General features: G+C 56.1%; 1 protein-coding gene across 1 annotated transcript; it reads right to left on the reverse strand.

Annotated features, from left to right (window-relative positions):
* Positions 1 to 200: 200 nt before the first annotated feature.
* Positions 201 to 12698, reverse strand: LOC120928571. The gene is made up of 2 exons (XM_040339634.1): positions 12499 to 12698; positions 201 to 1056 (listed from the first exon to the last, which is right to left on the reverse strand). The coding sequence occupies exon 2, from the start codon at positions 1034 to 1036 to the stop codon at positions 206 to 208; it is 831 nt and encodes a 276-aa protein (XP_040195568.1). The 5' UTR covers positions 1037 to 1056; positions 12499 to 12698; the 3' UTR covers positions 201 to 205.
* Between the last annotated feature and the right edge of the window lie 298 nt (positions 12699 to 12996).

Consider the following 12996-nt stretch of genomic DNA (forward strand, 5'->3'; position numbering starts at 1 on the left):
GTGCATAGCAGTGGATGTAATGGGCATTTGGGTACACATCTTGAATCTTCCTTTGCACACCTGCAGTGGCACCCCTCATCACGCTGGCTCCATCATATGCTTGGGAGATTAGCTTATGTTTCTGATCTTCTGGTAGGATGACAGCAAGGCGCTCTTGTAGTGCTGTAGCGATGGAATCCGCTGTGGTTGAATGCAGAGGAATAAACTAAAAAAACCTCTCCTGTACGTTGTTTTTGGCATCGATGTAGCGCAGTACAAGCACAAGTTGGCAATGAGTGGCAATATCGGTGGTTTCGTCGGCCTGGATTGAGAGAAAATTGCTGCTCCGTGCTTCTTGCATAATGTGCTCCTTCACAACGGACAACATACAGTCCAACAGCTCGTTCTGCACAGTTTTGGAAGTTCCCTTAAACACAGTGGCATTCTCGAGGTGCTCTTTCAAAACTCCATCAAGCGAAGCAACAAAATCGACCAAGCCACGGAATATCCCGGGATTCTCCGATCTCTCGCTCTCGTCATGGCCACGCAAAGCTAGCTCAAATGCACCACAAAATTTTACACAGTCTATAATTCTAGACAGGATGTGCCGATTTTTTGTGACCTCTTCATTGTGCCTTCTAATTCCAATTCTGTAGCTTGCATCTAGCTGTTCAACAATGCTACGCTTCCCAAAAAACTGGAGCTTCAGAGCGTTGTCAAGATGACTTCGGGTACTTTCATGCCGCTTGCACTTTTCACTGAGATGCTTCAAGTCAGAAACCCCTGTTTTTGTCCACTTGTCAGTGCCAGAACTTTCAAATAGCAAACAGGGAAAACAATAAAAGGCATGACTCACGTCACATCCAGCTAACCAACTCCGTGTCTGATAATTTGCGGGGGAAAAGCTTCGAGTGTAAACTCTACCACGATCACTCGACTGCTGATTAATCTGCAAGTTGGGTCGATCTGGTTCAAGCTCCTTTATCCTTTTTTTCTCTTCATCAGGACGCCTTGTAAAGGGCAATTGTTTCAGTGATAAAACTGAATTTTCCTTCATGACAATGATCAATTCAATACCTATGAGTCAGATGACAATCTGGGTAAGTTTAAAAGAGAGATAGGTAGTGCGCTGCCAAATGCAAGTGTCTATTTCATCAAGATGTGCTCATTAAATGCAGCCTTACTGTGACCATCAATCCAATTCCTGTCCCTTCACCCCTCATATCAGTCCCAATTCCTGTCCCTTCAGACCTCAAATCCTGGTATATAGCATTTCTCAAAGAAAACCTGGTATATAGCATGTCTCACAAAGCCTGGTATATAGCATTTCTCAAAGAAAACCATATAGCATGTCTCAAAAAAATTGTATATAGCATGTTTCACAAAGCCTGGCATATAGCATTGCTCACAAAGCCTGGCATATAGCATTGCTCACAAAGCCTGGCATATAGCATTGCTCACAAAGCCTGGCATATAGCATTGCTCACAAAGCATGGTATATAGCATGTCTCACAAAGCCTGACATATAGCATTTCTCACAAAGCCTGACATAGCATTTCTCACAAAGCCTGGCATATAGCATTTCTCACAAAGCCTGGCATATAGCATTTCTCACAAAGCCTGACATATAGCATTTCTCACAAAGCCTGGCATATAACATTTCTCACAAAGCCTGGCATATAACATTTCTCACAAAGCCTGGCATATAGCATTGCTCACAAAGCCTGGTATATAGCATGTCTCAAAAAGCCTGGTATATAGCATGTCTCAAAAAGCCTGGCATATAGCATTTCCCACAAAGCCTGGCATATAACATTTCTCACAAAGCCTGGCATATAGCATTTCTCACAAAGCCTGGTATATAGCATGTCTCAAAAAGCCTGGTATATAGCATGTCTCAAAAAGCCTGGCATATAGCATTTCTCACAAAGCCTGGTATATAACATTTCTCACAAAGCCTGGTATATAACATTTCTCACAAGCCTGGCATATAGCATTGCTCACAAAGCCTGGTATATAACATTTCTCACCAGCCTGGCATATAGCATTGCTCACAAAGCCTAGTATATAGCATGTCTCAAAAAGCCTGGTGTATAGCATGTCTCACAAAGCCTGGTATATAGCATTTCACACAAAGCCTGGCATATAGCATTTCTCCCATGTGAAGGCACAGACCAATTAGAATGCCAAAACATCCCCCTGATGAGGGATGTTTTGGACATTCAGACCTGACGCGGATATACTGGGGCTTTGAACCGGAGATTGCGGTCAGCGGGACGGGGGTCAGGGGGAACCTGTGTAAGTTCACCGTACAGAGTTTTATGTAAAGGTGAACTTACCCTTTTAAGCAGAGGAGGGTTCAGAGACAACAGGTGCACACATGGAAAAGCCCAGCCATAAGCCTGCTGATTAGGAGACTGCCACAGAGGGAAAAAAAGTGCATAAATACCACCATGAGTAGCGCTGCTGGCCCCAGGGCACTCCATTCCCTCACTGCACAGTTTGAAGCAATAGGACATGCTCACTGATGCTGGCGGGAAAAAAAGGCGGCCGGGGACCAGCCCCACTGCTAATTCTCCTCTATACTGCCACTGACTGGCTGAACTGGACCAGTTTTCACGTGTGCGAGGTGGGTCTCCCCGGATCGCTCTCCAGTGCCAACCAAAGGGTGTCCACATGCCATGTCAGACACGCGTGTTGGGGGTTGCCTAGCCCTTCCCTAATGTATAGAAATCTCAATAAAAAGTCAATAAACTGGCATCTCATGCCCTCAACTAGGAAAAACAATCATAAGGTCCTTATAAATTGTCAATGAAAAAAAGGAAGAAAAAATAGTGAAAAAAAAGAGTCCATCACACAATGTGATTAATGTCCCATACACATAAATCTTGAAATTCCTTTCGTCAGGGACCCAGGTGGGGGAGCACCGGAACCACTTCAGGATCACATATTGCCATATTGCTCCCCCACCTGGGTCCCTGACGAAAGGAATTTCAAGATTTATGTGTATGGGACATTAATCACATTGTGTGATGGACTCTTTTTTTTCACTATTTTTTCTTCTTTTCTTCCTTTTTTTCATTGACAATTTATAAGGACCTTATGATTGTTTTTCCTAGTTGAGGGCATGAGATGCCAGTTTACATATATATTTTTTTTATTCTTTACTTTATATCACATGTGTTTCACATAGTTGCAATTATATTTCATATGAGGTCATAACTCATATCCAATATAGCATTATTGCACTTATAGTTCACAACATATACCTGTATCACACAGTTTGGTAACAGCTGACATTACTAGCATAACTGAGTCAGGGCACAGGCACATGAATATTGCCCACATTTCTTATGTATGTGCTTATTACACAGCTTTGTATATGCACTTTTGGGTAGACGGTATATAGTAACACGGACGGGGCTATTTCCAGTCATTAAAACCCACACTTCTGTAGATACATCTGAGGGGCCTTCTCCCCCTTTTTTTTAATTGTAAGCGCCACCACCCCCATTCCCCATTTTTTCATATTTACTGTAGTATCCCCTTAGGGGGGGACTCTATGGGAATGCAGCCTTTCTTGTTTGCCTTTTTCCTAAGCGCAGGATTATACTTATTTTCATTGGTTTCTATATATGCCTCTCCCCTCCTATCCAGGTGTACAGGGGGCTGCACGAGAAACCTGGAGCATGCAATTGTGACCCCTGCAACTCCTGTAGATGGGATGGGATGAGTGTCAGTGCTGGGGGGGGGGGGGCAGTGGGATCAGTGTCAGTGCTAAGGGGAGGATGGGATCAGTGCCTGGGGGAGGGATAGTGGGATCAGTATCAGTGTCCGAGAGGGGGGATGGTGGGATCAGTATCAGTGTCCGAGAGGGGGGATGGTGGGATCAGTATCAGTGTCCGAGAGGGGGGATGGTGGGATCAGTGCCCGGGGGGGGCATGGTGGGATCAGTGCCCGGGGGGGCATGGTGGGATCAGTGCCCGGGGGGGGGGCATGGTGGGATCAGTGCCCGGGGGGGTGGGATCAGTGTCTGGGGGGGGGGATGGTGGGATCAGTGCCCGGGGGGAGGGATGGTGGGATAAGTATCTGGGGGGGATGGTGCGATCAGTGCCCGGGGGGCATGGTGGGATCAGTGCCTGGAGGTGGGTGGTGGGATCAGTGCCTGGGGGGAGGGATGGTGGGATCAGTGCCCGGGGGGAGGGATGGTGGGATCAGTGCCCGGGGGGAGGGATGGTGGTATCAGTGCCCGGGGGGGGGATGGTGGGATGAGTGCCTGGGGGGAGGGATGTGGGATAAGTGCCCGGGGGGGGATGGTATGATGAGTGCCCCCCGGGGGGTGGTGGGATGAGTGCCTGGGGGGAGGGATGGTGGGATGAGTGCCTGGGGGGAGGGATGGTGGGATGAGTGCTGGGGGGGGATGGTGGGATGAGTGCCTGGGGGGAGGGATGGTGGGATGAGTGCCCGGGGGGGAGGGATGGTGGGATGAGTGCCTGGGAGGAGGGATGGTGGGATGAGTGCCGGGGGGATGGTGGGATGAGTGCCTGGGGGGAGGGATGGTGGGATGAGTGCCCGGGGGGGGATGGGGGGATGAGTGCCCGGGGGGGGGGATGGTGGCATGAGTGCCTGGGGGGGGGATGGTGGGATGAGTGCCCGGGGGGAGGGATGGTGGGATGAGTGCCCGGGGGGGGGGGGGGTGGGATGAGTGCCCGGGGGGGGGGATGAGTGCCTGGGGGGAGGGATGGTGGGATGAGTGCCTGGGGGGAGGGATGGTGGGATGAGTGCCCGGGGGGGGATGGTGGGATGAGTGCCTGGGGGGTAGGGTGACCACATTTCCAAACTTCCATTCAGGGACACCCCCCCCCCCCAAAAAAAAATACGTTTTTTTACTAATTTTTTTGCCAGTTTTGGGGGCAGGGGCGTATCATGAAATCAGCGGGCCCGTGACAGAGGGCTGGGTGACAGGGGACTGGGTGACAGAGGGCTGGGTGACAGAGGACTGGGTGACAGAGGACTGGGTGACAGGGGACAGAGGGCTGGGTGACAGGGGACAGAGGGCTGGGTGACAGGGGACAGAGGGCTGGGTGACAGGGGGCTGGGTGACAGGGGGCTGGGTGACAGGGGGCTGGGTGACAGGGGACTGGGTGACAGGGGACTGGGTGACAGGGGACTGGGTGACAGGGTGACGGAGGGCTGGGTGACAGGGGGCTGGGTGACAGAGTGACTGGGTGACAGAGGGACTGGGCGACAGAGTGACTGGGTGACAGAGTGACTGGGTGACAGAGGGACTGGGTGACAGAGGGACTGGGTGACAGAGGGACAGAGTGACTGGGTGACAGAGGGACAGAGTGACTGGGTGACAGAGGGACAGAGTGACTGGGTGACAGAGGGACTGGGTGACAGAGTGACTGGGTGACAGAGGGACTGGGTGACAGAGGGACAGAGTGACTGGGTGACAGAGGGACTGGGTGACGGAGAGCTGGGTGACGGAGGGACTGGGTGACAGAGGGACAGAGTAACTGGGTGACAGAGGGACAGAGTGACAGAGGGACAGAGTGACTGGGTGACGGAGGGACTGGGTGACAGAGGGACTGGGTGACAGAGGGACTGGGTGACAGAGGGACTGGGTGACAGAGGGACAGAGTGACTGGGTGACAGAGGGACAGAGTGACTGGGTGACAGAGGGACTGGGTGACAGAGTGACTGGGTGACAGAGGGACTGGGTGACAGAGGGACTGGGTGACAGAGTGACTGGGTGACAGAGTGACTGGGTGACAGAGGACTGGGTGACGGAGAGCTGGGTGACGGAGGGACTGGGTGACAGAGGGACAGAGTGACTGGGTGACAGAGGGACAGAGTGACTGGGTGACAGAGGGACAGAGTGACTGGGTGACGGAGGGACTGGGTGACAGAGGGACTGGGTGACAGAGGGACTGGGTGACAGAGGGACTGGGTGACAGAGGGACAGAGTGACTGGGTGACAGAGGGACAGAGTGACTGGGTGACAGAGGGACTGGGTGACAGAGTGACTGGGTGACAGAGGGACTGGGTGACAGAGGGACTGGGTGACAGAGGGACTGGGTGACAGAGGGACTGGGTGACAGAGTGACTGGGTGACAGAGGACTGGGTGACAGAGGGACAGAGTGACTGGGTGACAGAGGGACTGGGTGACGGAGAGCTGGGTGACGGAGGGACTGGGTGACAGAGGGACAGAGTGACTGGGTGACAGAGGGACAGAGTGACTGGGTGACAGAGGGACAGAGTGACTGGGTGACGGAGGGACTGGGTGACAGAGGGACTGGGTGACAGAGGGACTGGGTGACAGAGGGACTGGGTGACAGAGTGACTGGGTGACAGAGGGACAGAGTGACTGGGTGACAGAGGGACAGAGTGACTGGGTGACAGAGGGACTGGGTGACAGAGTGACTGGGTGACAGAGGGACTGGGTGACAGAGGGACTGGGTGACAGAGGGACTGGGTGACAGAGGGACTGGGTGACAGAGGGACAGAGTGACTGGGTGACAGAGGGACAGAGGGACTGGGTGACAGAGTGACTGGGTGACAGAGGGACTGGGTGACAGAGGGACTGGGTGACAGAGTGACTGGGTGACAGAGTGACTGGGTGACAGAGGGACTGGGTGACAGAGGGACTGGGTGACAGAGTGACTGGGTGACAGAGGGACTGGGTGACAGAGGGACTGGGTGACAGAGGGACTGGGTGACAGAGGGACTGGGTGACGGAGGGACAGAGGGACTGGGTGACGGAGAGCTGGGTGACGAAGGGACTGGGTGACAGAGGGACAGAGTGACTGGGTGACAGAGGGACAGAGTGACTGGGTGACAGAGGGACAGAGTGACTGGGTGACAGAGTGACTGGGTGACAGAGTGACTGGGTGACAGAGGGACTGGGTGACAGAGGGACTGGGTGACGGAGGGACGGAGAGCTGGGTGACGAAGGGACTGGGTGACAGAGGGACAGAGTGACTGGGTGACAGAGGGACAGAGTGACTGGGTGACAGAGGGACAGAGTGACTGGGTGACAGAGGGACAGAGTGACTGGGTGACAGAGGGACAGAGTGACTGGGTGACAGAGTGACTGGGTGACAGAGGACTGGGTGACAGAGGGACTGGGTGACAGAGTGACTGGGTGACGGAGGGACAGAGGGACTGGGTGACAGAGGGACTGGGTGACGGAGAGCTGGGTGACGAAGGGACTGGGTGACAGAGGGACAGAGTGACTGGGTGACAGAGGGACAGAGTGACTGGGTGACAGAGGGACAGAGTGACTGGGTGACAGAGGGACAGAGTGACTGGGTGACAGAGGGACAGAGTGACTGGGTGACAGAGTGACTGGGTGACAGAGGACTGGGTGACAGAGGGACTGGGTGACAGAGTGACTGGGTGACGGAGGGACAGAGGGACTGGGTGACAGAGGGACTGGGTGACGGAGAGCTGGGTGACGAAGGGACTGGGTGACAGAGGGACAGAGTGACTGGGTGACAGAGGGACAGAGTGACTGGGTGACAGAGGGACAGAGTGACTGGGTGACAGAGGGACAGAGTGACTGGGTGACAGAGGGACTGGGTGACAGAGTGACTGGGTGACAGAGGGACTGGGTGACAGAGGGACTGGGTGACAGAGGGACTGGGTGACGGAGGGACAGAGGGACTGGGTGACGGAGAGCTGGGTGACGAAGGGACTGGGTGACAGAGGGACAGAGTGACTGGGTGACAGAGGGACAGAGTGACTGGGTGACAGAGGGACAGAGTGACTGGGTGACAGAGTGACTGGGTGACAGAGTGACTGGGTGACAGAGTGACTGGGTGACAGAGGGACTGGGTGACAGAGGGACTGGGTGACGGAGGGACGGAGAGCTGGGTGACGAAGGGACTGGGTGACAGAGGGACAGAGTGACTGGGTGACAGAGGGACAGAGTGACTGGGTGACAGAGGGACAGAGTGACTGGGTGACAGAGGGACAGAGTGACTGGGTGACAGAGGGACAGAGTGACTGGGTGACAGAGTGACTGGGTGACAGAGTGACTGGGTGACAGAGGACTGGGTGACAGAGTGACTGGGTGACAGAGGGACTGGGTGACAGAGGGACAGAGTGACTGGGTGACAGAGGGACTGGGTGACAGAGTGACTGGGTGACAGAGGGACAGAGTGACTGGGTGACAGAGGGACTGGGTGACGGAGAGCTGGGTGACGGAGGGACTGGGTGACAGAGGGACAGAGTGACTGGGTGACAGAGGGACAGAGTGACTGGGTGACAGAGGGACAGAGTGACTGGGTGACGGAGGGACTGGGTGACAGAGTGACTGGGTGACAGAGGGACAGAGTGACTGGGTGACAGAGGGACAGAGTGACTGGGTGACAGAGGGACAGAGTGACTGGGTGACAGAGTGACTGGGGGACAGAGTGACTGGGTGACAGAGGACTGGGTGACAGAGGGACTGGGTGACAGAGGGACTGGGTGACAGAGGGACTGGGTGACAGAGGGACAGAGTGACTGGGTGACAGAGGGACTGGGTGACAGAGTGACTGGGTGACAGAGGGACTGGGTGACAGAGGGACAGAGTGACTGGGTGACAAAGGGACAGAGTGACTGGGTGACAGAGGGACAGAGTGACTGGGTGACAGAGGGACAGAGTGACTGGGTGACAGAGGGACAGAGTGACTGGGTGACAGAGGGACAGAGTGACTGGGTGACGGAGGGACTGGGTGACAGAGGGACTGGGTGACAGAGTGACAGAGGGACAGAGTGACTGGGTGACAGAGGGACTGGGTGACAGAGGGACTGGGTGACAGAGGGACTGGGTGACAGAGTGACTGGGTGACAGAGGACTGGGTGACAGAGTGACTGGGTGACAGAGTGACTGGGTGACAGAGGGACAGAGTGACTGGGTGACAGAGGGACAGAGGGACTGGGTGACAGAGTGACTGGGTGACAGAGGGACTGGGTGACAGAGGGACTGGGTGACAGAGTGACTGGGTGACAGAGGACTGGGTGACAGAGGGACTGGGTGACAGAGGGACTGGGTGACAGAGGGACTGGGTGACAGAGTGACTGGGTGACAGAGGACTGGGTGACAGAGGGACTGGGTGACAGAGGGACTGGGTGACAGAGGGACTGGGTGACGGAGGGACAGAGGGACTGGGTGACGGAGAGCTGGGTGACGAAGGGACTGGGTGACAGAGGGACAGAGTGACTGGGTGACAGAGGGACAGAGTGACTGGGTGACAGAGGGACAGAGTGACTGGGTGACAGAGGGACAGAGTGACTGGGTGACAGAGTGACTGGGTGACAGAGTGACTGGGTGACAGAGGACTGGGTGACAGAGGACTGGGTGACAGAGGGACTGGGTGACAGAGGGACTGGGTGACAGAGGGACTGGGTGACGGAGGGACTGGGTGACGAAGGGACTGGGTGACAGAGGGACAGAGTGACTGGGTGACAGAGGGACAGAGTGACTGGGTGACAGAGGGACAGAGTGACTGGGTGACAGAGGGACAGAGTGACTGGGTGACAGAGGGACTGGGTGACAGAGGGACTGGGTGACAGAGGGACTGGGTGACAGAGGGACTGGGTGACAGAGGGACTGGGTGACGGAGGGACAGAGGGACTGGGTGACAGAGGGACTGGGTGACGGAGAGCTGGGTGACGAAGGGACTGGGTGACAGAGGGACAGAGTGACTGGGTGACAGAGGGACAGAGTGACTGGGTGACAGAGGGACAGAGTGACTGGGTGACAGAGGGACAGAGTGACTGGGTGACAGAGGGACTGGGTGACAGAGTGACTGGGTGACAGAGGGACTGGGTGACAGAGGGACTGGGTGACAGAGGGACTGGGTGACGGAGGGACAGAGGGACTGGGTGACGGAGAGCTGGGTGACGAAGGGACTGGGTGACAGAGGGACAGAGTGACTGGGTGACAGAGTGACTGGGTGACAGAGGGACAGAGTGACTGGGTGACAGAGGGACAGAGTGACTGGGTGACAGAGTGACTGGGTGACAGAGTGACTGGGTGACAGAGTGACTGGGTGACAGAGGACTGGGTGACAGAGGGACTGGGTGACGGAGGGACGGAGAGCTGGGTGACGAAGGGACTGGGTGACAGAGGGACAGAGTGACTGGGTGACAGAGGGACAGAGTGACTGGGTGACAGAGGGACAGAGTGACTGGGTGACAGAGTGACAGAGTGACAGAGTGACTGGGTGACAGAGGGACTGGGTGACAGAGGGACTGGGTGACAGAGGGACTGGGTGACAGAGGGACTGGGTGACGGAGGGACAGAGGGACTGGGTGACAGAGGGACTGGGTGACGGAGAGCTGGGTGACGAAGGGACTGGGTGACAGAGGGACAGAGTGACTGGGTGACAGAGGGACAGAGTGACTGGGTGACAGAGGGACAGAGTGACTGGGTGACAGAGGGACAGAGTGACTGGGTGACAGAGGGACAGAGTGACTGGGTGACAGAGGGACTGGGTGACGGAGGGACTGGGTGACGGAGGGACTGGGTGACAGAGGGACAGAGTGACTGGGTGACAGAGTGACTGGGTGACAGAGGACTGGGTGACAGAGGGACTGGGTGACAGAGTGACTGGGTGACAGAGTGACTGGGTGACAGAGTGACTGGGTGACAGAGGACTGGGTGACAGAGGGACTGGGTGACGGAGGGACGGAGAGCTGGGTGACGAAGGGACTGGGTGACAGAGGGACAGAGTGACTGGGTGACAGAGGGACAGAGTGACTGGGTGACAGAGTGACTGGGTGACAGAGGACTGGGTGACAGAGGGACTGGGTGACAGAGGGACTGGGTGACGGAGGGACTGGGTGACAGAGGGACAGAGTGACTGGGTGACAGAGTGACTGGGTGACAGAGGACTGGGTGACAGAGGGACTGGGTGACAGAGGGACTGGGTGACAGAGGGACTGGGTGACGAAGGGACTGGGTGACAGAGGGACAGAGTGACTGGGTGACAGAGGGACAGAGTGACTGGGTGACAGAGGGACAGAGTGACTGGGTGACAGAGGGACAGAGTGACTGGGTGACAGAGGGACTGGGTGACAGAGGGACTGGGTGACAGAGGGACTGGGTGACAGAGGGACTGGGTGACAGAGGGACAGAGTGACTGGGTGACAGAGGGACAGAGTGACTGGGTGACAGAGGGACTGGGTGACGGAGAGCTGGGTGACAGAGGGACTGGGTGACAGAGGGACTGGGTGACAGAGTGACTGGGTGACAGAGGGACTGGGTGACAGAGGGACTGGGTGACAGAGGGACTGGGTGACAGAGGACTGGGTAGAGAGAGATTATACAGTCCAGATTACAATTTGCAGGGGCAGCAGAGGTGACAGAGAAAGGGGGGTGCACCATGCAACCCCCCCCCCCTCTCTCACTGTCACCTCTGCTGCCCCTGCAAATTGTAATCTGGACTGTATAATATCTCCCCCCATTGCATGGTCAACCCCCCCCCCCTCCCCTGCACCTACCTTTTCTGCCCCTGCTCCAAGGATGGCCGGCGCAGCGGAAGTCGGGACTCGCGGGAGATCGGGACTCAGGACGGACGGCGGATCGAGTCCAGCTGAGCAACCGAGGCCTGGAGGGGAGGAGGAGGAGGTCTTGGTCTGTGCCGCGGTACTGGTCGGTGACGGTGAGTGACTCACTGTCTCTGCCTGCCCTGTAACGATGCTGCTGCTCTCTGCAGCAAGAATCGCGGCTGGCCGTTGGAGGAGGAGGAGGTGGGGGTGGAGTCGGAGCCGCAGAGAGAGCGGGACACGGTGACGTCACTGGTTGCTACAAGCCAAGCGGGGCTTCCCTAGCAACCAGTGATTTAGAATCATTTAATTACAGCGACAGCAGCGGCAGTGAGTGTGGCAGGCAGTTGATTCCGGGACTCTCTATTGTCCCGGTTTGAAGGCTCCCGGGACACGGGACAAAAATGTATATTACGGGACGATCCCGGGCAAACCGGGACACGTGGTCACCCTACTGGGGGGAGGGATGGTGGGATGAGTGCCTGGGGGCTGGGGGGTGAGTCCCTTAACATTAGCAGCCCCCCCCCCTTAGAGATCCCATTAGCTGAGTGAATATCCGTGCTGTGGCGGCAGGACTTGGAGTGAACTGCGGGGGGAGGGGGGGGGGACGCTGCTGGATTGTAGCTGAGAGCCCACGGCCAACACAAACACAGGTATGCTGCAGGGGGGGGCAGCCCCTCCCCCCTCCTCTCCCCCCGCAGCGCCGCATACCTGTGTTTGTGTTGGCCGTGGGCTCTCAGCTACAATCCAGCAGCGTCCCCCCGCAGTTCACTCCGAGTCCTGCCGCCACAGCACTCACCAGTCCGGAGCACAGTGCGTGCTTGAAATTCCCCCCTCTTTGTGCCGCTGCTGGAAGAGAGCTCACGGTTGGCCACAAACACAGCTATGCTGGTGGTGGCGGAGCTGGCTGGCAGTACTAGCGGCGGCGGGACTCGGGAGTGCTGATGCGGGGGATGGAGCCGGGAAGTAACACTTACCTTCTTGGCGCCGCTCCTCACACGCTACAGAGAGATGCCGCCGGAAGTCATGTGACGATCCGCCCACTGACCTCTGCTCCCGGTCACGGTCCTGCCAATCCCATGATAGCTAGCGGACATGCTAGCAAATCAAATGAAGTGGGAGTGTGTGCGGGCGCACAGCTTGCGCCCTGCACACGCCCTAAACACGGGCAAATCAGCTTCCCAGCCTGCGATCAGCTGATTGCAGGCTGGGAAGCTTCCCATAGACCGCCGCATGTCTGGCGCCTGGTCACTCTTAAAGTGACATTTTTTTTTAAAAAAAAAATAGTTTTTTTTTTTTTTTTCTTCCACAGCTTGGGGGGCGGCGCCCGAGCGCCCCCTATGGGCGGGCCGCCACTGTGCACTACCTTGGTGGGATGTGGTGAGAATTTAGCCCATACAAAATGAATAGGCTCAAATCGCACCACACTAATTCCCATGTGAATTAAACAGGAATGCAGCGTGGTTCCTGTGCAA

Source organism: Rana temporaria, chromosome 1 (genome assembly GCF_905171775.1).
Source record: "Rana temporaria chromosome 1, aRanTem1.1, whole genome shotgun sequence".
Lineage (NCBI taxonomy): Eukaryota > Metazoa > Chordata > Amphibia > Anura > Ranidae > Rana > Rana temporaria.

Excerpts from the sequence above, each read along its gene's own strand:
- LOC120928571 (XM_040339634.1), bottom strand. The coding sequence starts at position 1,036 with ATGAAGGAAAATTCAGTTTTATCACTGAAACAATTGCCCTTTACAAGG.